We start from the raw sequence: 24,581 nt of genomic DNA, 5'->3' as shown, positions 1-24,581 counted from the left end.
GCTTTGTTTGCAAGCAGTGCAGATAGATCACAGTAATCAAGGATATGCAGATCATAGGGTGACGACAAACTTGCACAGTGTAAGACATTCAGGTTACAAAGCCTAGGATGTGTGTTAAACAAGATCAACATTAACAAGATCAGCATTACTTGAAGCTAGAGAATCCATTCATCAGTCTAATAATAGCAGGTGAAGACGTATTCATGAACCCACTGGTGCATATGATCAAACTTCTAAGTTCTGCCTGACAGAAGAGGTTATAAGAGAGTATTACAAGGGTGGAATGGCACTTTGTTGGCAGCTTTTCTGCAGCAACGAGATATTTAAATGGAGACCCTAGATGGGAGGTTAGTTTCCATAAATACCTAAGCTGTGCACACAACCTTCTGTAGTATCTTATGGTCCTGGGTAGAGCAGTTGCCGTACCAGGCCGTTATGCACCTGGACAGTATGCTTTCTGTGGTGCACTGTAAAAGTTGGTGAGGGTCCTTTATGGACATGCCAAATTTCCTGAGCCGCTTGAGGAAGAAGAGGCGTTGTTGTGTCACCTTGACTGTTGCATCTATGTGGGAAGTCCAGGACAGGTTGACTGTTGTCACTCCATGGAATATGACACACTCAATGCTGTCACCCTCCGCTCTGCGATGTAGTTGGGGGTGTGTTCTCCTCTTTTCTTTGAGTTCAATTATTGGTTCTTTAGTTTTGTTGACATAGAGAGACGTATCATTGCACCATGTCACCAAGCCCTCTATCTCCTTTCTATATTCTGATATCTGTCCTATCGTGGTGGTATTGTCAGCAAACTTGTAGATGACATTTCTTCAGAATTTGACTACACTGTCCTGGGTTTACAGGGAGTACAGTAAGAGACTGAGAACAGGTCCTTGGGAGAGACCCCAGTGTTGTTATTGTAGAGGAGGTGCAGTTGTTTGTCTTCACTTCAGTCCAGGCGTCAGGAAGCCAAGGATCCAGTTGCAGATGGCGGAGCTGCAGCCTAGGTCCCCAAGTTCGGAGGTCAGTCTGGAGGGGATAATGGTGTTGAAGGCAGAGCTGTAGTTGATCAGCAGGAGTCTGATGTATGTGTCCTTGTTGTCCAGATGCTCCAGGGATGAGTGCAGGGCTAGGGAAATGGTGTCTGCTGTGGATCTGTTACGTCAATCGTCAAATTGCAGGGAATTGAGGCAGGTTGGGAGAATGGAGTTTATGTGAGACATGACCAGCCTCTCAAAAGCACTTCATGATTATGGAGGTCAGAGTCACTGGGCAATTAGTCATTAGGACACATTGCATGTGCTTTCTCCGGTACTGGGATGATGGTGGTCGTCTTCAAGCTTGTGGGGACTTTGGCTTGTAGGAGGGAGAGATGGAAGAATCAGTGACTACCTCTGCCAGCTGGTCCGCACAGGATCTGAGTGCATGGCTGGAGACTCTGTCTGAGCCTGTCACTTTCCTTGGGTTGACTCCCAGGAAGACCTATCTGATGTCTGCAGCAGTGACAGAGGGAACAGATGCATCCAGGGCTGTTGGGGCGTATAAGAGCACACTGGTATTCTGCTCAAACCGAAGATAAAAAGCATTGTGCGCATCATGGCGGGATGTGTCTTTGTCCACTATCTTGCCCTGCTACATTTTGTGTCCTATTATGTTGTTAAGGTGATTCCACAGGTGGTGGGAGTTGTAAGATTGGTTTGGGCCTCTAACTTGATACTGCCTCTTGGCACCTCTGGCTTTGTGGAAGTCATGTTTGGATGTTCTGTATAGGTCTGTGTTGTATGACTTGAATGCTGCACGTTTCGTCTTTAGGGAGTGGATTTCCTGGTTCATCTAAGGTTTTTGATTGGGGAACACCTGGATTGACTTCAGTCTGATTGATTGATTCTGTTATGGATAGATGCGTATTAATCTATGTCAAACAGTTTAGGATCTGTCTTTTGGGTCTTTGTTAGTAGTGATCTACCAAGCCACTGTTGATGGACATCCAGGTTCTCCACTTGCAAAATCCCCTGCTTCTTCCTCAATTTGGATTACTGATTTATCAGCCAAAGTGACAGGATGAGGTGGTAGCCTGCAGGAAGTTTCTTTGCACATGTTTGTCCTGACGCCATGAAACTTAAAGGTGTCTGGTGTCAAAGTTGAACACTTCTAAGCAACTAATTTTCTGACATTATGCCTCTGTGCTGCCACCTCTGGCAAATCTGTACTGGTGGATTGGACCCACCCAGAATTGGTTATGTCTAGGATATTCTAAGGTATGATTCTGTGAACAGGACTATGTTGGGCTGTTGTTTGGTTTATAGGATAGATTTTAGTTCAAATACCCGATTAACATCTGGGAGAAATGTGGCTGTTTGCTGTTGTCATTTCCAGTGTCTAGGTCAGAATTTTCCAAAATGGTAATGTGACCTCATAAGAGTTGGCAATAATTTTAAGCCCTGAAAATGGGAACACTGGAGAAAGGTTTGGGGAAACTCTGATGTCTGATTTTGTCCCTGAGATGTAGGATTTGAAAGAACTTGGCCTTTTTGGAAAGGATTTAAGAACTGCATTGCTGAGAGTCTAGAGTCACATGTAGGCCAGACCAGGTAAGGATGGTAGATATCCAAGATTTTGAGCCATGTGGGCTTCTAGAAGATTCAAGTGGTTTAATTTCTGCAATTAGACTAGCTTTTAGTTCTACATTTTTAAAATTCAAATTTTACCACCCATATGGTGGGATCAAACATATTATCAAAACAATAGTCTAGTCTTCTGGATTTCTAGTGCAGCAGCATCATTACCACTAGAACATTGTGCCTTCAATTATCTTTGTAATTACCTAATTCCATGTACCTTGATTATAATGTAACCAGTCCGTGTCATCAGCAAATTTGGATATTTGATTCTACTGTCATTATCTTAAGTCATTAACAAAGTTGACGAATAGAGATTCCTACATGTCCTTTACAACAGGATACCACTAGCCATGGCCAGTTTGTTATCTCTACTCTATTTTTTGCCATTTGGCAATTTTCCTGACCAGATAATTTTTGTCTTCAATTCTATAGGCTCCAATTCTAGCTAACAGTCTTTTACTTACTTTATGGACTTTCAGAAGGCATGTAATAAAAATAGTATTCATCTCCTGTCCTACATTAGCTGCCTCTTAAATCAGTAAGGTTCGTCTGTCCTTCACAAATCTGTGCTGGCTGTTTGATCAGCTGAAAATTAAGATATTATCTTTATTTCTAGCAGTTTCTCAATATTTGTTAGACTTACTGGTCCATAATTCTATGTTTTCTTCAATCACCTTTCTTAGATAATGAAGTGATGTGCAGTTATCTAGTCTAAAAGAGAACTTTGAAAGAGCATTTCTAAGGTTCTCACCTAGAGGCTTTTAATTTGCGCTCAATTGTACAACCTTGCTAAAGGTGTTCTGTAATGTCAATCATTTCTCGTCATTTCTCTTCATTTTTGTATGCAAAGAATCAGTTTTCAGGTGATATCTGGGTGAGTAACTACACTTGCAGCTGTAAAATTAAAAGTGCATAGCAAATGTGACCTCTTCCTTCAGAAGGGAGGAGACCGAAAGCAGGATGCTGGAAATCAGGATAACTGTTAGCTGAACAGTTCTCAATGGAAATGCTGAGATCAGTTAAGGAGTTTGTAATAGGTAAATTCAAAAACAAATCAGACAGGAAGACTACCACTGTGCCAATTCTGATACTAATGCCACCAATAATTTTGGTTCACTGATAAATGTTTAAATAGATAATTAGAATAGAACCATTAGATGTCATTAGTTGATTAACTATTTTCTACCCTTGCTGGTTGACAAACCTATTATTGAGAAATTTCACAAATTTGTCAAATGTTGCTCATGGCTATTTGAATATATTGTTTAAAAATCTAGAGGAAGAGACTCTACCCTCATACTGTGAAGTATTACATTATGCAGTTCACATTCTAAACTGTGGTGCAATTTCCACTTCTGAGTTGTTTTTCTCGTTCCTTCAAATACTACTTGTCAGAGTTTAGCAGAATCGATGGGAGTAATATTGGGATGCAAGCCACATTATGTTAGGGACATGCTGTGACATGTGCTTCGTTCCTGTGCTCCCTGCTTTCTTTTTGCTGCCATTTGTTTTTGTCCTTGCTCACAAATACAAGGGTCTCTATTTTGGCTCTGTTTAATTTTAGCCTAGAAGTACATAGTACAGAGTAATTGTAGATTTCCAACTTTTGCTATGGATAAATTGTTCCATTATATATTGCCTTGCATGACCACCAAGACACTTACAGCCTCTGAAATACTTTTCCAAGTGTCAACATTGTGGTAATCGAGGGGAAACCATGTCGATTGGCTCACAGGAAATGTCTGTGAAGAGGAAGTGATAATAGTTGATTTTTCCAGTGAGATTTTAGCAGAGGGAAAATCATTGGTCAGATAAAAATTCTGCTCTTAATTGTTCTATGGATCTTTGACACCTGAGAAGTCAAAAGGTGGCATCTCTAGTGCAACATACCACTTTGTATTCTACTGAAATGTCAGCCTTGAATTTTTAGGCAAAAGTGAGGACTGCGGATGCTGGAAACCAGAGTTTAGATTAGTGGTGCTGGAAAAGCTCAGCAGGTCAGGCAGCATCTGAGGAGCAGGAAAATCAACGTTTCGGGCAAAAGCCCTTCAGGAAATTTAAAATTGGAATCAGTAGTTCAGGAGTGTGTGTGTGTGTAGGTACTTCAACGCAGTAGTAGCCTTGAATTTTTGTCATGAAATCTTGGGATCAAGCTTTGAACCCACAGCCTTCTGACTAAGGCAACAGTGCTGAGCCACAGCTGACCCCATAAAATGTAAGATTAATCCTAAAAATAATTTATCATAAACTGGAATAACATGATCAAAACTTTAACTTTAGGTCTGAAATTTGCCATTTTTGAGGGTGGAACCTAGAAAGAGAAGGTGGCTATTCAGGTCCTCCCTTTTCCCTGAGCCTATTAAATGTTCAGTTAGAGTATGGCTGATACGTGTCTTAATTCAATTTATTCACATGCTTACAAAAATCCATTTGTCTGTATTTTCAACTTCATTTTTGGGTATGTGTATCAGATTTCTACTACTGCGCTGAAGTGCCTACAGACATCCCCCTGAACTTCTGATTTCAATTTTAAATTTATATTGTCCAGTTCTGAACTCCTCCAATCAGGGGAAAAGGGTTCATGGGAAGAAACTATCATTTTTTTGTTTTATTGTAAACACTGAATTGTATATAAATGCAGCTGTAACAATACAGAATAATATTTTTGATTGGATTCCATAATTGCATTATGAATGCTGCAATTTCTTTGGCCCCAGCTGCTGATGTTGTTCCTTGGTCTGTGCAGAGTTAAGGAATGGTAATGTCATGCAATTCACCTCTTCAGTCTGGTTAACACAATATCTGATTGCTGTTCAGGAAATCTAGGTGGAAAGGACAGTCAGCCAATATCTCCAATGAAACATGAAAAATTACAAAACCATCAAGTACAGCTGGTGCTGGTTTGGAAACATACTCAAGGCTTTTGGAGAAATTAGAAAGAGGCATTTCTAGTTTTCATATTACTATTTCAGATATTTGAAGAGATCTGTTTAACAAGGTTATCAAAATTGCAACATTCACACTTTGAGCTAGGAATACAACTCTTACTAAGAGAACTGGGATGTTGGGATAATCCAGCTCATGTACCATTGTTAGTGACTTGATAGTATTGTTTATAAAAATTTAATTCAAATTACTGATCTATAATGAGACTTTTTTGAGGACTGTGAAGTAAAAGCACCTATATTAAATATTAAAATTTAATATATTGGCAGGGGCATTTCAAATAACAAGAACAAGGTAATGTCTCTCTCAACTTCTTGAAATATTAAAGGACACCTGGCTATTTGAGGGCTTGTGTTTGAATGTCCAAAACAAAATTTACTTTCTTTAATTTTAATGTTTTTTGCAGGCCAGAAAGTACTTCTGTTTCTGAAATTGACGTAGGTAGTTCTTTCATGTTAACCTTGGTGAGTAAGAACGTGATTAGAAGCTTTGTGATAGCATGTGAAATATTTGTTGTGTGATTATTTTTAATGTGCAAACACAAGTTTTATTGTAGAATAAATTTATTCTTAGTCTACGAATCCTGTTAAATAGCACCAAACTAAAGAAAACAAGGGAGTGATTTGATTTTTTTTAAAAGAGATTCTACTTAGTAGTGATAGATGATTTTAACCTGGAGTTAAAGAGCAATGACTTTGAAATTAAGCAAACTAGTCATAAAGGCTGATGGGATGCAACAAAGCTTTTTTGGCAAAAGTTTGTTGTAAAGATTGCATCTTTTTATTCCATGTTTTTGATTGTGGATTAAAATAGGAAAAGGACTGTTTTAAAACCAGTGGCTGGGGAAGGAGTGCTGCACTTTATTCTTCTGGTACTTGATACTTGTGATAGCTGGAATATTACACTTGGGCATATTTCTAATAAAAAAAACTATTGCACCTACAGTTTTGCAGATTAATACTTCTGCAGCCAATTCGTCTTTTTACTTGTGATCTAGATAAATCCACTACTAGAACTGCTGAATAAACTTATTGTTTTTTTTTTCCCAGCAAAACTTATTTTGCCAAAGATATCTTTTCTAAGGCAAAGAGAAAATTTTTTTGGCTAAATGTTTTCCTGAGACTCTTGTCAAGATCCTGACAAAGATCCAGTCCTCTTGTTTTCAGTTAGAATAAATGTTTGTAAATTGCTATCTAGTTGTCTGTCATCAATTAAGTATAATTTAATCCCAAATAATATGAAAGTCATTAAATTTCATTCCTACAAAAAGGACTTCTGTTTCAGTTATTGACTTGCAGTTGAAATCAAGCTTATAGGTGATCAGGTCAGCCAAGGAGAGTCTGAGTTCTTACCTCTGGTGGTGAAAATAGAGGCAGTTTCTGTTTGTGAATGGATTTCCTCCTAGTGGAAACTATTCCCTTTTTTATGAAAGTGACCGATAATTAGCAGTAAAGAGGGAAATCCATGGGCAGGTGAAGGAAATTAATTATGTGGTATTTATACTGCCTGATAGTCTGAATATTATGTATTTTACAGCTGAAGAGAGTTCAAAGCTATCTGTTTACTCAGTCCTTTAAAGGATATGAGAAGTGAGCAACATATGAAGCGAAACATCTCTCTTTAAAAGGGACAAATGTCACTTGATTTCCCTTCATTTAAAAAAAAATCTTGTGGAATCTTTCATGGAATGAAGTTTGCTGAACATAACGATCAGTCAGTGATGAGGAAATAAGTAATTATAAAAAAATTCAATACAAAACTTTTCGGTTGTTTAATTCGACCAATTGATCAACTTCAGAATTACTGTTAGACTTTGGCAAAGTTAAATAAATTTGTTTAGAAGATCAGATTTGCTACCAAAACAACTTAATGATTTGCTAATTCCAGCTGTAGCTTCACTGAAGTATTTGCTTAATTTGAATACACCACTAGGTGTGGAGGGAGATATTATCAATGACCATTTTCAACAATGTAGAATCTAACCATTGCCCACGATATTCAGTTGCACTGCAATCATTTAAATTCCCCATTATCAAATGCTGGGGTTTACCATTGATCAGAAACTCAACTGGACTCTCCATATAAATATTGTGCTTGTAAGAGGTTACGAATCCCATGGTTATTAACTCATCTCCTGACTTTGCAAAAACTGTCCTCCTCTGCAAAGCACAAGTCAGGAGTGAGATGAAATACTCTCCACTTGCTGGAGCTCTAATAACACTCAAGAAGCTTGACGCCAGACATGCTAAGAGCAGCAAATATGTGGGAATGCCACTACCTGCAAGGTTCCTCTCTAAGCCACTCTCCATTCTGATTTGGAATATATCACCATTCCTTCACTGATGGGTCAAAATCCTGGAACTCCCTACCAACAACATTTTTGTAACTACACCAAATGGACTGCAGCAGTTTAGAATGACAGCTTACAGTTATCTTCTCAAGGATAACTATATGGATGGACAATAAATGTTGGCCCAGCCAGTAAAGTCCATATCCAGTGAATGAATATGGGGGGAAAAGAAAATGTTTTAAGTACATGTCTGCTACTACTGTTGGATTCTTCTACTTCTAGGTTTTTCCTTGAAAATGTATTCATTTGGACTAACAATTACGAATTTATTTAATTGCAAACTGATAATAACATTTTCTATTTATCTTTTAGAATTCGTCTGCGGAAATTTATGATTTAAATGCTAACAAAAAGTCAGATGTGCCAAAGAGCAAAGAAGTTTCTAATCAGGATAACAGAGTGCGACCAGAAATTGCTCACCTTGATCTGAAAAGGGTGACTGAGACAGGTGACTGGGAAGGTAATTGCAGTGTTATTATTGAGTACTTTTAAATTTTCTGAAGTGCACATTGCATGATGTAATACTATTTTAATAAAACTGGCAGTGCTTGATAATGTATATCATGTTTATTGAAGTGTTCTGATATGTCAAATGACTAACTTTGTTGTGTGGTAAAAGGTTGTGATATAAAAGTCTTAAGAGATTCTGCTCCAGTAATTTTTTGAGAAAATATCAGCCATCGTGGACAGAGGGGAACTAATAGATGTATTTGGACTTTGAGAAAGTGTTCAAGTTACCTCAAAATGTTAAGTCAGAAGAACCATGGTTTTGGAGGTAATATATTGGCATGGATAGAAAATTAGCTGATGGGCTGGAAACTGTGAATTGGATAAGGGGTTCTTTTTCAGGTTGGCAACCTGTAAACAGTAAGGTACCACCCTGGATCAGTGCTAGGATTGCAATGGTTTCCCACATATATTACTGATTCCAATATATATTACTGATTTGGAGAAAGGAAGCAAATGTACTGTAATCAAATTTGAGACAACACAAAAGTATATGAGAAGCCAAGCTGCAGAGAGGGTGCAAACAGTTTACAGGGAGATGTTGCTTGGTTAATGACTTGTGCAAGAAGCTGGCAAAATGGAGTATAATGTGGGAAGATATGAAGTTGTTCAATTTGGAAGGGAGAACAAAAGAACAGTATGAGTTAAATGGAGAAAAATTGCAGCAAGCTGCAACACAAACAGATTTGGGGGTACTTTTGCTTAACCCAGAAAAGTAGTGCACAGGTGCAGCAGGTAATCGCGAAGGCTAATGCAATGTTTGCTCTTATTTCAAGCAGGTTGAGGTATAAGAATAGAGAAGTCTTGGTATTTCAGAATATATATCACTGCATTGAAGCTCGTTTGGTTAACTAGGGTGATCCCATGTTTGGAAAGATTGCCTCATGAGCAAAGGGTGAACAAGTTGGGAGCCTATTCACTGGAATTTAAAAGAATGAGAGTTGATCTAATTGAAATGTATATGTTTCTGAGGGGGTTTCACACGGTAAATGCTGAGAGGATTTCCCCTCTTGGGAGTACCAGAGGGCATAGTCTCAGAATAAAGGGGTGCTAATTTAAGACTGAGACAAAGAGGAATTTCTTCTGAGGGTTGTGGGTCTTTAGAATTCCTTGCTGAAGAGAGCTGTGGGGGCATAGTCCATATATTATATATAATATCTATGTAAGGTTGCAAGAGATTCTTGATCAGTAGTGGGATAAAGAGTTATGGGGGAAAAGGCGGGAAACCAGTCAGGAATTTTGGATCAGCCGCGATTCTATTGAATGGCTGAACAGGCTTGAAGAGCCGAACTGCTCTACTCCTATTCCTATTCCTATTTTCGTATGGTCTTCAAAGAAATGATGATCATGGTACAGAAATAATTACTTTCAAATTCTGTAGCTAATGTTTGACCATGTGTCACAAAATATGAAATTTTCGAATAAAGCTTCTGCTAGATGGATTTGCTAAATTTCTCCATGTCCCAAATTTAAACTCTACAAAGCTCATAATTTGTCCTCTTACACTTGAGGTCTGTACCGATTCACTTTGTCGTAGGTTTATTACTGCGACCCATGATGTGAGAAACTGGAGTAAGCTTGCCTTAATTTCATGTAAAATAATTCCAGCTGAATCAACTTAATTTTATGAAAGGAAATTTTTTTTATTTTTCACAGATTTTAGTCTTTTGAGGTTCAAAATTGCAGAGTAAGTAAATGGGGCCAGTTAGATGCAGAATATTTAGATTGTCAGCATTCAGATGTCCTAATCAGCATTTCTGCCATTTCATCCCATCAGTATGGACTGGATTATACCAGGGATAAAATGCCAGTGTTTAACTCACTGAAGGACTGTAAGACAATGTTTGGGGTTGTTTGGTGCATGTCCCAGTGACATTCGTGAAACACTCTGTCAGCTGGTGTTCTTTTTCACCAAAAGTAGAGGAGACAACATTGAGAGCAGTGGACCAATAGATGACGTGATTGGATGTGCAGGAAAATCTGCCCGATCATTTGGGGCCTTGGATGAAAATAAGGTGGGGGGGTGAGGTGTGGGTGCAGGTTTTACATGTCCAGGGACAGCAAGGGAAGGTATTGGGAGTAGAAGGTGTGTTGGTGGGGGGTGAGGGGCGTGGACCTAAAGACAGAGCCAGTAAGGGAACTGTCTCTGCAGAACGCAGAAAGCCCAAATTGCCAATTCTCTTTAGATCATAATAATTCAAGTTGAAATATGTTCTTGACCCAGCCGTGATGATCTGCTATTGGGGTTTAATGTGCACTAAGGCAGGGTGGAACAGCTTTGAAGTTTCTTACTACCTGCATTAGATACAAGCAGAGTGCTTACAGTTGAAACAGAAATTGGAAATCCTATTTCCGCAAGTTGCCATTTTTTATGCTTTTAAGCACAAAATCTGTTGAGATTTTGTGTGGTGTAATAAACAGGTTAGTTATGACTTAGAAAATCTAAAATTTAGCTTGACTTTAATGAGACCTTTCAAAAATACTTTTTTCATATGGTGCTGTATTTAACATTTCCATAGTTAATATCATAGTTAAGTGTGATATGGCAGAGAAAGGACTTCACTGCTCCCAAATAAGATTATTTCACAATAATGATAATTGAGGAGGTATTAAAATGGTCTTTAAATTCCAAGTGTTGCTTGTTTTTCTTGAGTCAAAGCTTTATGACATTGTAGTTTAAGGTAAATCAAAATGCCCAAATTCAAAACCTAATGAACGTATTTTAACAGCAATCTTAATGTTGTATCATGAGAAAATTAGTGCTGACGTACGAACTGCCTATTCTAATGGTTCAAATCGACCTTTAATATCTAGTGGAACTACTTAAGGAAAAATAGAGTCCTTCAGATGTCCTAAGCATCATTTCTCCCACAAGCACTATTATCAAATATTAGATTAATAATTCATTTTAGGCAGAGCTGATATAGTTTTATGAAAGGAAAATTTGATTTTAACATATTGATTGGCCTTTTGAGATTGGAAGCAGGTGGATAAAGGGAGCCAGTAAATGCAGTATATTTAGATTGTCTGTCTGTGGCATTCACTAAGTCCACACAATATGTTAACACAAAATTAGAACTTCTCAGATTGGCTGTTAGAGATTAGTTTAGATTGTGGGCTGGTTAAAAAAGAGAAGGCAGAAATTACTAGGTCATCAGTACAGGATTAGAATATCACAATGTCTATTACCTGAGTCTCGGCTATTAAAGTCAATCAATAGCTGCATGAGGGAAGTTAAAAATCACAACACCAGGTTAAAGTCCAAGAGGTTTATTTGGAAGCACTAGCTTTCAGAGCGCTGCTCCTTCATCAGATCCAACACTGGGACATCCAGGTCATGCATGAGGGAATTAAGTGTAATGTAAAATTCTCTAACTTGCAAAATAAGGAGGGAAAGCAAGCTGTGAGGAGATTGCAGAGATTGTAAAACATGAAGTGGTCAGCTAAGATTGTAGTAGATGGAATGTAATGTTAAAAAGTATGAAATAATTCACTCTAGTAGGAAAACGAGAAAGCAAAATATATTTGGGGAAGGAGAAAAGTGAGACACTAGTAAGGATAGGAATTTGGAGGGATTTTAGAGAGACATACAAAATTCTTAAGGTTTGGCAAATCAGTTGCCAAGGGGCTGTTTTCTCCTGGTTAGGTAGACTAGAACTAAGTGCAATCGTTTCATAAGGGAGTTAGCATTTCAGACTCTGATTTCTTTAATCAGATTGCTTGTTTGATTTTTAGAATTCTCAGCCCGAGAATTGCAATGGCTGCTCAGTTGATGAGAATGTTCAAGACTGGGTTGTATATGTATTTGGACACGTAGGAATAGCATTGGGAAGTGGACTTAATATGAAATTACAGTAATTATATTTATTGGAGCTAACTCAAAGAACCATACTACCCAGTCACGCTATTTTCCAATGTTCTGTAAGAGACATTGTTAATGTAAAATGAATGAGATTTGCTAACAAGATGGAAACTTGTTATGAATAGTAATTGTGACATATTTTGTATTTTATGTTTTACGAAGGTGGTATATAAATGCAGATATTTTCTGGATATCAAACACCGTCTAAAGTCAAATGGTGACTCTGTTAACAAATATAAATTCTACTGTGTGCTCGCAAGAAATAATGAGCATTCTCAAGGTCATTCTAATCTGAATCATTCAACTAAATACAAGAGTAGCTTGAGAGTAGAACTCTGATCCAGCCAGCTAAGTCTCAGTAGACAACTCTCATGCTGGTTTTGGAGCAAGTGTTGGAGCACTAATATGAGAGAAGAAAGAAATGAACTCTTCCTCTAACCTGTCACAGATACACCTATCCACGACAGTGTTGATGGGAATGATCATTACTTAGTCATACATGTTTAAGTTGCAACAAACCATTTGATTCTTTTAGTTCCAAACTGACACTCCATGGAGCAATCCAGCTGATTCCATTGTCCCTCTTTTATCTCCACAGCCTTGCCAGTTGTTTTTCCCTGAAGCCAATTCTCCTTTGACAAAGGTGGTAACAAACAATAATTGCAATCTTATAAGAGTTCAAGGCCATTCTCAATTGTATTTTCAGAAGAAAATTCTCCTCTTCCCCTGTATAATTCTTGCCCAAATCTTAAATCTGTGTCCCTGGACTTGTACTGTTAGCAATTGAAAACGGTGTTTTTTTTTAAAACTTCACTTTTTTCTCAATGTGTCAATCTTGTACATCCCTTCTGGATCTCCTGATAGCCTCCTTTTTGTTGCAAGGAGAAAAACTCCAGCTTCTCCAACCTAGTGCTAAAATCCCATATTCCTGAATCAATTGTGCTAAGTCTCCCCTGAGGACATTTTGCACTCCTGATAGATATGTCCAAGTCTTAAAGGACTTGGCTACCAAACTAAATTTTGTGGCAGACGGTGAAGGAACCAACAAGAGGAAAAAAGACTGGACAGACTGACCCTCTCCCTTGTGCAAAGATCAAGCATATCATGGAGTGACTGCAGGATATTCTTCTAGGGAAGCGTGAACAGCCGGAGGTTGTGATTGTAGTCCATGTTGGTGCCAATGATATTGCCAATGGAATGAAGTCTTGAAAGCAAATTTTATGGAGCTTGGAAAAACATGGAAAAGCAGAATCTATAATGCAGTGACTAAAGCATGCTAGTGAGGATAAAAACAGGAAAATTGTGCAAGAGTGCAGGTCGCTACAAAGCTAGTGTAAGAGGGTGGGCCTCAGAAATTTGAGGCATTGGAGTCTGTTTTGGGCCAGGTCAGTGTCTCAGCAAGATGATGCGAGCATACGCTGTGCGAGAATTGCTGGTACTATTGGATAGGGTCTAATCTAGGTTGGAGGTGGAATTCTGAAAGGGACCTCCAATTCATCGGAAGCAAAACTAGAGAATGGAAGTAAAGTAGAAAACAAAAATAGAAGACAGACAAAGTATAGGCATACATCAAGTGGGATTGGAATAAAGAATTTTTTTAAAAATTAATGGCTTGTGACCTGAATGCACATGGTTCATTTGTCTCTATAGAGATGTGACCACAGGGTGACCAAGTTTAGAAACTGACTAAGAATATTTGGTATTAAGGAATGATAGGCAAATACAAAAAGAAGTTAGGGAAGCGCTATGGGCCCAGATTAGATGTATTTCAGATTACACTGGGAGGCAAGGGTGGAGATTTCAGGAACCTGACATTGCTATGGCTGGAAAGGATTTGAAAAGTGAAGGGTGGCAAATGCATCATTCTTCAAGAAAGTTGGTCGAAATTAACCAGGGAGCTTTTGCCAGAGGGTCTAAAATCAACGGTGGGAAAACGGTTGGGGGAAGAAATTCTGAGGGGCATAATTATTTTCTCTGTGGAGAGGGCAGGATTAATTAAGGATACTCAGCATTGCTTTGTCAGAGGGAGATCTTGTCTGACGGATTTGATTTGAATTTTTCAAAATTAGAGGGACTTCCATGTGCAAGTCCATAGAAGGCAGCAGGACAGGTACAAAAGATGGCTAAGGCAGCATTTGGTATATTTTCCTTTAATAGTGTAGGCATAGAGTTAGGAGGCTATGGAGCTATATATAAATGTTAGGAATACTGTGTACAGTTCTGGATTCCACACTATAACATGGAAGTGATTGCTCTCGAGAGGATGCAGAGGATATTCAAGGTGTTGCCTGGGTTTGAGTCTTGCACCTATTAAGCAAGATTAGATAGGCAATAATTGTTTTCCTTCGAGCAGACCTGACTTGAGGTATACCAAATTATGAAGGGCAAAGAAAGGATAGATAAGAATGACCCTTTGACCCTTAGTTGAGGTGTCAGTAACCAAGGGGCATAAAATTAAGGCAAAGAGCAGGAGGTTAGAAGGGATTTTAGGAATAATGATGTAACCCAGAGGGTGGTGGTAGAGAAGGGTGCCATCACAACATTTAAGAAGTATTTAGAAGATTCACTTGAAGTGTCATAGCATGCAAAGCTATGGCCAAGTGCTTGAAAATGGTTTTGAGAATTGGTATGTTCTTGATGACTGGTATTGACATGATGAATTGAAGGGCTTCTTTGTTCCTGTAAAACTCTGACTGTACAACTGAGTCTTGAGGAAAGAGAGTAGTCCATTAAAAGGGACTTCAATCTTAGATTGAAGGATTGAGATAGATAACTCAGCATGATGGAACTAAAACACGAAGGGGCAGTAAATGTTGGAGAGAGCTGGCTTGAGAGATAGTGGATGCATTGGTGGTTATCTTTAAAATTTTATAGATTCTGGAAAGTTTCCCACTAACTGGAAAGTATATTTAACCCTTCCGTTTAAGGATGGAGGAAGAGGGAGAATGGAGAACTGCAGAGTTGTTAGTTTGTCATCTGGAGTAGGGGGTCGGGGGGAGACCTTGGAATCCAGTAAACAGGTGGTGGTTACTGAATGAATGTTTAGAAGGTAATAGCAAAATTGAACAGAGTCAACTTGGATCCATGAAAGAGAAATCATATTTAACAAATTTAGGGTTTTCTGAAGATATTACTTCTACGTTAAATGAGGAGTGTACTGCCACTTGGTCAAAATGCTGGAATTCCTTTCAAAATAATTCTGTGTTTGTACCACACAGATTGCAGCAGTTCAAGAAGGCATTTCACCATCACTTTCTGAATGGAAATTATGGTTTACAATAAATGCTGTCCTAACAAGCAACACTGTCTTCTGTGAATGAATAAATTTTTAAGAACCACATCTGCTGTTGTCATTAACTTGACACTTAACTGTGCCTAACAGCCATAAATAGTATATAAATATGAGAGCTGGAAAAAAAAGTTGAAGGATGTATGATTTGAGTCACTGATCACTATCCCCACCCCATATCTTAAATTTAAAATACAGAATAACAACAGCAGCAGATGCATGGGAACAGCTGCTTGCTCCTCTTACGTTTTAAACCATCTAGGTTTGGTAATATTTCTGCAGCACCCTTTTATTAGGAACGGCTAGACAGACTAGGCCTTTATCCTCTGGAGTTTATAAGAGTCCAAGTTGACTTAATTGAAATGTACAAGATTACCAAGGAGATGAAGGATTATTGGGGATATACAGGAATGTAGAATGTTGAGATTAAAATCAGAATAGCCACTATCATATTGAATAGCGGACAAAGCTGAGAGCCAAATACCTAATCTCTTTTTGTTTTGCTCGATATGTTCACACACACTTCATTTCATCACCATCGTCTGACTTTGTCATTCATACAAATGATTTGGATGTGAGCATAAGAGGTATAGTTAGTAAGTTTGCTGATGACACCAAAATCGAAAGTTGTAGTGGACAGCGAACAAGGTTCCCTTAGAGTACAATGGGATCTTGATCAGATGGGCCAATGGACTAAGGAGTGGCAGATGGAGTTCAATTTGGATAAATGTGATGTGCTGCATTTTGGGAAAGCAAATCTTAGCAGGACTTGTTTATTTAATTGTAAGGACCCAGGAGGTGTTGCTGAACAAAGGGAGTTCAGGTTCATGGCTCCTTGAAAGTAAAGTCGCTGGTAGGGAGGATAGTGTAGAAGGCATTTGGTATGTTTTCATTTATTGGTCAGAGTATTGAGTAGAGGAGTTGGGAGGTCATGTTGGGAATGTGCATGACATTGGTTAGGCTACTTTTGGAATATTGTGTGCGCTTCTGGTCTCCTTCATATCGGAAGGATGTTGTGAAACTTGAAAGGGTTCAGAAAAGATTTACAAGGATGTTGCCATGGGGGAATTTGAGCAATAGGGAGACGTTAAATAGGTTGGCGCTGTTTTCCTTGGAATGTCAGTGCCTGAGGGGTGTCCTTTATAGAAGTTTATGAAATTATTAGGAGCGTGGATTGAATAAGTAGATAAGGTCTTTTACCTGGATGAGGGAGTCCAGAATTAGAGGGCATAGGTTCAGGGTGAAAAGGGAAAGATATAAAAGACACCTAAGGGGCAACATTTTCATGCAGAGGGTGGTACGGGTATGGAATGAGCTGTCCGAGGAGGTGGTGGAGGCTGGTCCAATTGCAACATTTAAAAGGCATTTGGATGGGTATATGAATAGGAAAGGTTTGGAGGGATATGGGCCAGGTGCTGACAAGTACGACTACATTAGGTTGGGATATCTGGTCGGCATGGACGAATTGGTCTGAAGGATCTGTTTCCATGCTCAACATCTCTGACTCTGTGACCAAGAGGGATTGGCAGTAAGTGCTGGTTTTGTCAGTGATACCCAATGCCCAAGACAAATATACAATTAATTAGTACTTTCAATTTTAACCCAATCCGAAATGCAACCTTCAAATTGTAACACAAAATCTGGGTAGTTAGCTTGTGGGTGGCAATAAAGCAAACAGTATTGGAATGCATTGTAAAGTCAGTTGCATTTCAGTTTGTTCATTTGAAAATGAATGGTGCTTCTATCAGGATGCATTTGTATATAGTTCTGATTCCTTTGACAGAAGGTCCTAAAGATAGAATTAAGCTAAGTTTGAGGAATGCTTATACAATCTAATGCTTTTTATTCCAGGTGAGAGACCCCAATGGAGTCTGTACTAAGATACAATAGATACAGGGTGGTATATAGATTCTAATTTAATAATCATTACTTTCTGATGTGTCACTGCAGCAGAATTAAAGGTTTCTGGTATAGGGAAAAATGTTGGTGAAAAGCTGCAACTGCTGGCAGGGAAGCATTAAATCAGATTGAAAACTGGACTGGTGAGTGGAATGTGATCAAATGGCTGAAAAGTTAAACATAGAAATTCAAATTGAAGCATTGTAAATTGAAAATTGGTTAGTTCTGAAAGGCTAACATCTTTTGAGTGTTGTGATTTTGAAAATACTGTTAAAACTTGATTTATATGTATAGTATTGCATAATTTCAATCCTTGATTTCCATTTACTTCTGATATTCTTCCTCATTGAAAAAAAGATTTGTTTTCTTGATTTTTCTCTTGTAATTGTTTGTCATGTTTTCCACCGTCAGCAGGAAATTATTACACATCTACAAGGAATGAGACACCTAGCAAATTGGTCCATAGAAAATCAGAGTAGAAAAATATATGCTACTTGGTGTGATTTACTATGAAGCCACTTAAAGACAAGGCTTTGTAACTTGTATAGCAATCTCTTATTGATTGTTGAAGTTTGATGTGACTGATTTGTGTGGAATTGAAAAAAATAAATTTTATCAGCCAAAAAAAACTTTTTGGTAAAAAGTTGTACTGAATAAACTTTGGTTCTGTTGCAGTGATGATATTCAGAGGATTCCCATTTACTCTAATCACACGTGTTCTGACCAAGTTTATTTTGAGTTCGCAATTAAAATTTCTTTCTGGTGTGTTTTAAAATCATTGTTAGGTATGTTGGTATACCTTTTGATTAATTTAATTTCAGTTTGACACTTAGGATCAGAAGACCAGAAACATAGTCGATAGAGCTCCTAAATGAAACAAAAGACACAGTTTGCAAAAAAGCTGATCCTGATGGCTTTTTTGCAGTATTGGTCTAATAGAAGTTGATCTAAAATTTAACTCTTTGCATTGCATCATCTCCAATCTCCAAAATCTTTTGAATGTGTTGTTGCTTCCTAAATCTGCAATAATATTTCTTCAGACTCAATTTTTGAGTCCCTTCCACCAGATGTTTGGCTTGAAATCATTAGAGACAAATTAGTTTGTGCATCTGTGACACTTTCTCCTTGATCTTTCTGCATCCTTTGACCACATTACAATCTACAACAATTCTCCTTTTTGTCCAGCTCAGTGTCACTGCTGTTACCTTCTCATTTTATTTAGAGCTACTAAGTCACTCACAACAGCTTCTCTCCATGTAAGATTGTCTGTATAATCACCCAACAATATAAATATTCTTGGCCAACACCTATTTCTCATCTACATGCAATGACATTGTCCAAAAACTCAACATTAGATTCCTTGCGTTAATGACATTCTGCTTTTTCTCCTCAAAATTCCACAGGCTCTGATTTGTCACAGTGCTTTCTGGAATCCAGTTTTAAATGAGCAAGAAATTTTTCATAATTTAAAAATTGAGAAGATAAGCATTGGTTTGATGATTCTTGCCACAAATTCCATCCTCTTTCAATCAATTCTGTCCCTCTACTTGTTTTGTAATCTCTGCATGAGTTCTCCCTTCCCTGTCTCTAAACTACTTTTGAGGTGTCTGCTCTTCCAATTTTGGCCTTTTGTGCATCCCTAATTTTAATTGCTGTGGCATGGGTGGCCCTCCTTTTAATTGTCTTAGACCCTGAGCATTGAAATTCAACCACTACTTGCTGTTCAGCTCTCTTTTGAACCACAATATCCCCTCCTGCCCACATCTGCCATAATATTTGTGAGAGCCTGTTTCTCCCTCTTTCCTCTTTAAAATACTCAAAAGCTGTCTTACTAACCCAGTTTTTGTCCTGATACTTTGTGTGATTCCGTGCTAAGCTTTAATTGCATACGGTCCTGTGAAGTTTTAGCATGTTTTCCTATGTTAAATGGCACTGAATACTTTATAGGTTGTTGTAGGTGACTGAATTTTTAGTACTTGATTATATCAGCCTACTCTTTGTTTTGTTATTGTAATGGTTCTTGATGCAGCACTGAGTGATAGCAAAGAAGCTAATTTCCCCAACTTGAATGTTTGATATTATTCTGAAGCGATCCTAATGTTGTCATCTAGGGATTTAGTGGTTACTTGTTGCTGCAATGATACTTAATTGTTGCACATCAGTTTGGGCACCTTCTGAGTGTACCCTGAGAGTGTCTCAACTTTGCTTTTGGCGGAAAATGCATTTCAGGGAGAGAGTGGAAATGATTTTGGAGGGTTTTGTGCCTTTCAAGAAAGGAAATTTATTAGTAATAATGCAGTGTTTTACATTCATGTGACTCAATGTGTGAGAATCGATGTCATCTGAGTAAAGCAAATGCAAATTTGAATTGACGTAGAATGCATTCTATTAAAGTGGTTTCATATCTAGATCTCCATAAATCTGCTACAGCTTATTTCAGTATTTTATTTTATGCTACATGTTTACCATAAAAACAAATGCCGTTTTTGATTCTGGTAGTGAATTAGTTGTGATTGTATTTTCTGTTTTATTTTTGTGTTTTATGGGGTGTCTGTGACTGCTTGCTGCTCACACTGGTATTTTTGCCATTTTTCATTCTATTAGCGCCATGTACAATCACTTTTCCCTTCATTGATTTCAAAACAATGCATCTTCAAAGAGATGGGAATGGTAAGTATGCTTTGCCATCGATCTGCATTCAGTCAACCAGCATTTAGAAATATCAAGAATAAAAGCTTCAGGTGACATGGAAAAAGAAATCTTACTGATTTGGCTTGCTTTTTTTTTAAAAAAAAACTCTTTAATCGTGGGATATGGAATCTGTGAAAACTAATTTTTAACCCTTTGAAAACTGGTGAACTGATTAATTCATTCTGGAAGTATCTCAGTTCTGTGATCTTTATTAACACTGAATTAGTATTTTAACGTTTGTAAAATTATACACTTCTTGGCCAGTTACACTTTTTAACCATTTTCTAAATAAGTTTGATTATTTTGATTGTGTACAATTTGTGATTTGTGTCTTACGTCTGCATCTTTTAATTATTATAGCAGTGGATCTGCACATTAGAAATCAATGATCTCTTTTGATGTTTGTTCAATGTGTAAAGATATAAGTGATTGAGCCACACGAATTGAGAATATGCCAGATCTAATGCTGGTGAAACTAGCAATAGGATGCTGAAATTTGGCTTGGTATTTCTTGTTCGTAGATCCACACAGTTCATTACTATCCATTTAACATTTACTGAAAGTGAGGTTGATTGAGGGCAAGATCTGACTCCACTGCATTGAGTCACAATCAAATATTTTACCTAGCATTGTTTAAAAGAATCGCTTTGGGGGTGAAATACTGAAGGATGACTGACAAAAGTTGGAATTGTAATTTTCTTAAGGAGTCAGTGTTTTGAGTAGAGGGAAAAAGTCCTGGATTACAGATGTTAAAGAGCTGAAGACTAGAAAGCATACTGAACTGTTATTTTTTAGTTACTTTGTTTTTTGAACTTGGGATTTTGAAATTTTAAAATTAATGCAAATGATTGCTATCATGATTTTGAACTGAAAATTCTAAAATATTCAGTACTCAAAGGGTTAATGTTAGCATTCTGAATTAGTGTCAATTATATGCATTTAGTACATCTAATTGGTCTGTGTATAATAATTTTCAGATTAAATTCAATAAATCTTGTTTTATTTTGATTTGACCATTGGTTCCCTGAAGTTTTAAAATGAGGATTTTGACTTTGTGTGGTACACACATCAATAAATGTCTCTTTTGCAGAATGTATGTATTTCTTCATACACGTGATTAGAATCATAATTGCTAATGTCTGCTCTGACAAAAATATTGTGAAAACTGGAAGATAAAAGGTTTGCAGTTTAAAATCTAAAACTACATTTTTTTTTGTAGTATTTTTGTTCTGCTTTCATGTATCAAAGCCAGGCACTTTCAATTAGTAGAGCAAACTTTAAAAACGACTGTGTAGGGAGGGTAAGTGGAAAGAAGCAAATAAATGAGTAATAATAATGACATAGTGAATCGAAAGGTTTACTAATCATAAGGTACTTTTTGGTTTTTAATGGACACTTGTCATTGGAGTAATGTTACTGGAGTATATGAACTGAACATGGAATAAACTGACCAGTTTAGGCAGCTGTCGTTTCTGTAAATTTGTCAGCAGTTGAAGGGTTGATCTTGATGCTAAAAATAATTTTGTACTTCTTTCTTTGACATCTATCTGAATGCAATTAATAATTATTGAAATTTTTATTAGGGTAAATTAAGTTATTAATCAGGTTGTTGTCAAAGTTAGTATCATTTGTGTATAGATAAAAGCTTTTCAAAATTTGAAATTGAATATATTGACCCTGATGTTTTACTTCATTAATTTAAATTGGAATGATTGGATTTTTACCAAAATTAGTTGTGAACATTTTGCTACTCTTGGTTGGAAATGCTGAGTTAGATTAGATTACTTAGTGCAGAAACAGGCCCTTTGGCCCAACAATCCACACCGACCCTCCGAAGATGAACCCACCCAGACCCATTCCCCTACGTTTTACCCCTTCACCTTATACTGCGGGTAACTTAGCATGGCCAACTCACCTAACCTGCACATTTTTGGACTGTGGGAGAAAACTGGAGCACACGGAGGAAACCCATGCAGACACGGGGAGAATGTGTAAACTCCACACAGACAGTTGCCTGAGGCGGGAAATGAACCTGGGTCTCTGGCGCTATGAGGCAGCAGTGCTAACCACTGTGCCACCATACATTAAAAATTCATTTGAAGTTGCAGGAAGAGCAAATTGTCGACAGAAAGCTCAAAGAAATATTAAAATGCAATCCTTTTATGACTTCAATCATGAGGCATCTCCAATCTGCCACTTTTGTTTTGGTTCGGAATCTTGTGTTTTTGGTTCCTTCCCACCTGTAAAATCGAGACATTTTAAATATTGAAGTTAAATGTAAACTTCCTGCTGATTTTTTTTTTGTTATGGGAAATAAATGCTGCTAAATTTGAATTCCTCCTTGAATTATTATGCCTGTTTCTCTCCAATTCCTAGGAAGTGAGACGGGAAAAATAAACTTACACTTTTGCAGTGCCTTTTGAAACCTTGCATGTTCCAAGATGCCATCTAGCCAGGTTATTGTAATCACCTTTAGGCAAAAGTAGGAAAAGGCAGGAACTACCCAACATACAGAGAAGGGCCAGGAAGCTCTTTACCCAGAGGGTTGTAAATCTATGGAATACCTTGCCCAGTGAAATAGTTGACGCTACTTCAGTAAATGTTTTCAAAGCCAAGATAGATTTTTTTGAACAATAAAGGAATTTAATGGATCTGGTGCGAGCACGGGTAAGTGGAGCTGAGTCCACAAAAAGATCAGCCATGATCTTATTGAATGGCAGGGCAGGCTCAAAGGGTCAGATGGCCGACTCCTGCTTCCAGTTCTTAATGTACAATGAAAGGACCCTCGTTGCTTTTTGAAAGTGCTACAGGATACTTTAACAATTCAAGAACATAATAAATTGGGATAAATCATTTTGTCCTATGAACCATATATTCCATTAAATCATTGATGATCTTCTATCTCAACTTCTCTTTTTCACCTCATCTCCATACCCTTGTCTCAATTAGTTTCCAAAAGTATGGCAATATCTGTCTTGAATATACCTATCAACTCGTCTAGGATAGAAAATTCCAAAAAATTCACAATCCTTGAAATGAGCAAATTTCCATTCATCTCTGGTTTAAAATATCTGACAACCTTATTTTGTAACTTAATCCTTAAGATCTGAGCTACTGAGCCAGGGAAAATATTCTGTCAAGATTCAAAAGAATTAAAATTATCTCATTGAGGCACACACTACAATTGAGTGGCTTTGTCTGTTCAATTTCTTCTTGTAGGACACCCTAACTTGAATACCATTCTTATTGAACCTTTTTTGTACTCCTGTTAGGCAAGCATATTTTTCCCCAAGTAAGGACAAAACTGCGCATATTTGTCTAGGTCAGATCTCACTCAGGCCTTAGATATCTTTTTGTTTAGTAGTCTTTGCTGTATTTCAAATTCCTTTTTAATAAGGGCTGAAATACTATTTGCTTTTCTAATTACCTTGTGATCTGTATACAAGGATTCCAAAACCCCTCAATACCAACTTTTGTTTTATTCATTAGTGAGATGTGAGCATTACTGGCTTGCCAGCATTTATTCCATGACCCTTGTTACCATTGGAGATGGTGGTGAGTTACTTTCTTGAATTGCTGCAGTCCACGTGCTGTAGGTTGACTCACAATGCACTTAGGGTGGGAATTCATCTTCCAGTTTCATTTTTTAAAATTGCTTTTCCATTTTTCCTATTGCAGTTGATAACTTTGTGTTTCTGTCAATACATTCAGCATCTCAAATTCTTACCAACTATCATTAATTGGTCTTTCTTTCTTAGTAGCCTCTTGAGTCCTTCTTGCTGCTTGCTTTCCCTCATGGATTTTTATTGTTTACGAATTTATCCATCCTGCTAGTTGCAAATCTGAGAAACTATTTGAATTGTCAAACACCATCTCCTTTTCGTGAATTTTATGTTGACTCTGTTCAATCATATTATAACTATCTAAGTCTCATTACCCTATCGCTAATACAGGTAGACAACCCTTTATCTGAAATCTGAAGGTTTTTCATGAAGTTTTTTTTCATTAACAAGGTTATTTGCTGTACAAATAGTTAACCCAACTCCACACCCACCCGATGCATGTTACTCGGATGTGACGTGGGGCGTGGCCCAGCATCAATTCTGTTTCAGGGTCCGTTTTACTCTCGGTACATCTGCTGTTTGGTAAAACTATTTTTAAAATTTCACCATCAAACTATTATTTATTCTGAAATTCGAAAAATTCTGAAAACCAGCTGGTCCCAAGCATTTCGGATAAAGGATTGTGCACCTGTAATAGATTCTAAAATATTCATATTTATTTCATATACACTTAAGAGGATAAGTGAGACTTTTGGTGTAATATTTGACTATAACTCAACCAAAAGATGACTCTTCTGACTGTGTTGTCTCCTCCAGAACTGTTTGAAGCATGACTCTTGATTACATGCTCTGTGGACAAGCC

General features: G+C 37.6%; 1 protein-coding gene across 2 annotated transcripts in view; it reads left to right on the top strand.

Annotated features, from left to right (window-relative positions):
• LOC122556631 (protein FAM13B-like) overlaps window positions 1-24,581 on the top strand; it is a 113,940-nt gene that overhangs the window by 53,706 nt on the left and 35,653 nt on the right. Inside the window, exons 10-12 of one of the 2 annotated variants that reach the window (XM_043703563.1) lie at window positions 5,965-6,022; window positions 8,221-8,368; window positions 20,070-20,135. In XM_043703563.1, coding sequence (XP_043559498.1) covers window positions 5,965-6,022; window positions 8,221-8,368; window positions 20,070-20,135 — 272 coding nt within the window. The remainder of the gene's footprint in view (window positions 1-5,964; window positions 6,023-8,220; window positions 8,369-20,069; window positions 20,136-24,581) is intronic. The other variant, XM_043703564.1, reaches the window with a different exon arrangement.

This window comes from Chiloscyllium plagiosum, chromosome 14 (assembly GCF_004010195.1).
Source record: "Chiloscyllium plagiosum isolate BGI_BamShark_2017 chromosome 14, ASM401019v2, whole genome shotgun sequence".
Taxonomy (NCBI): domain Eukaryota; kingdom Metazoa; phylum Chordata; class Chondrichthyes; order Orectolobiformes; family Hemiscylliidae; genus Chiloscyllium; species Chiloscyllium plagiosum.
The sequence above is the reverse complement of the archived record's forward strand: the minus strand, read 5'-3'. Positions and strand labels throughout refer to the sequence as shown.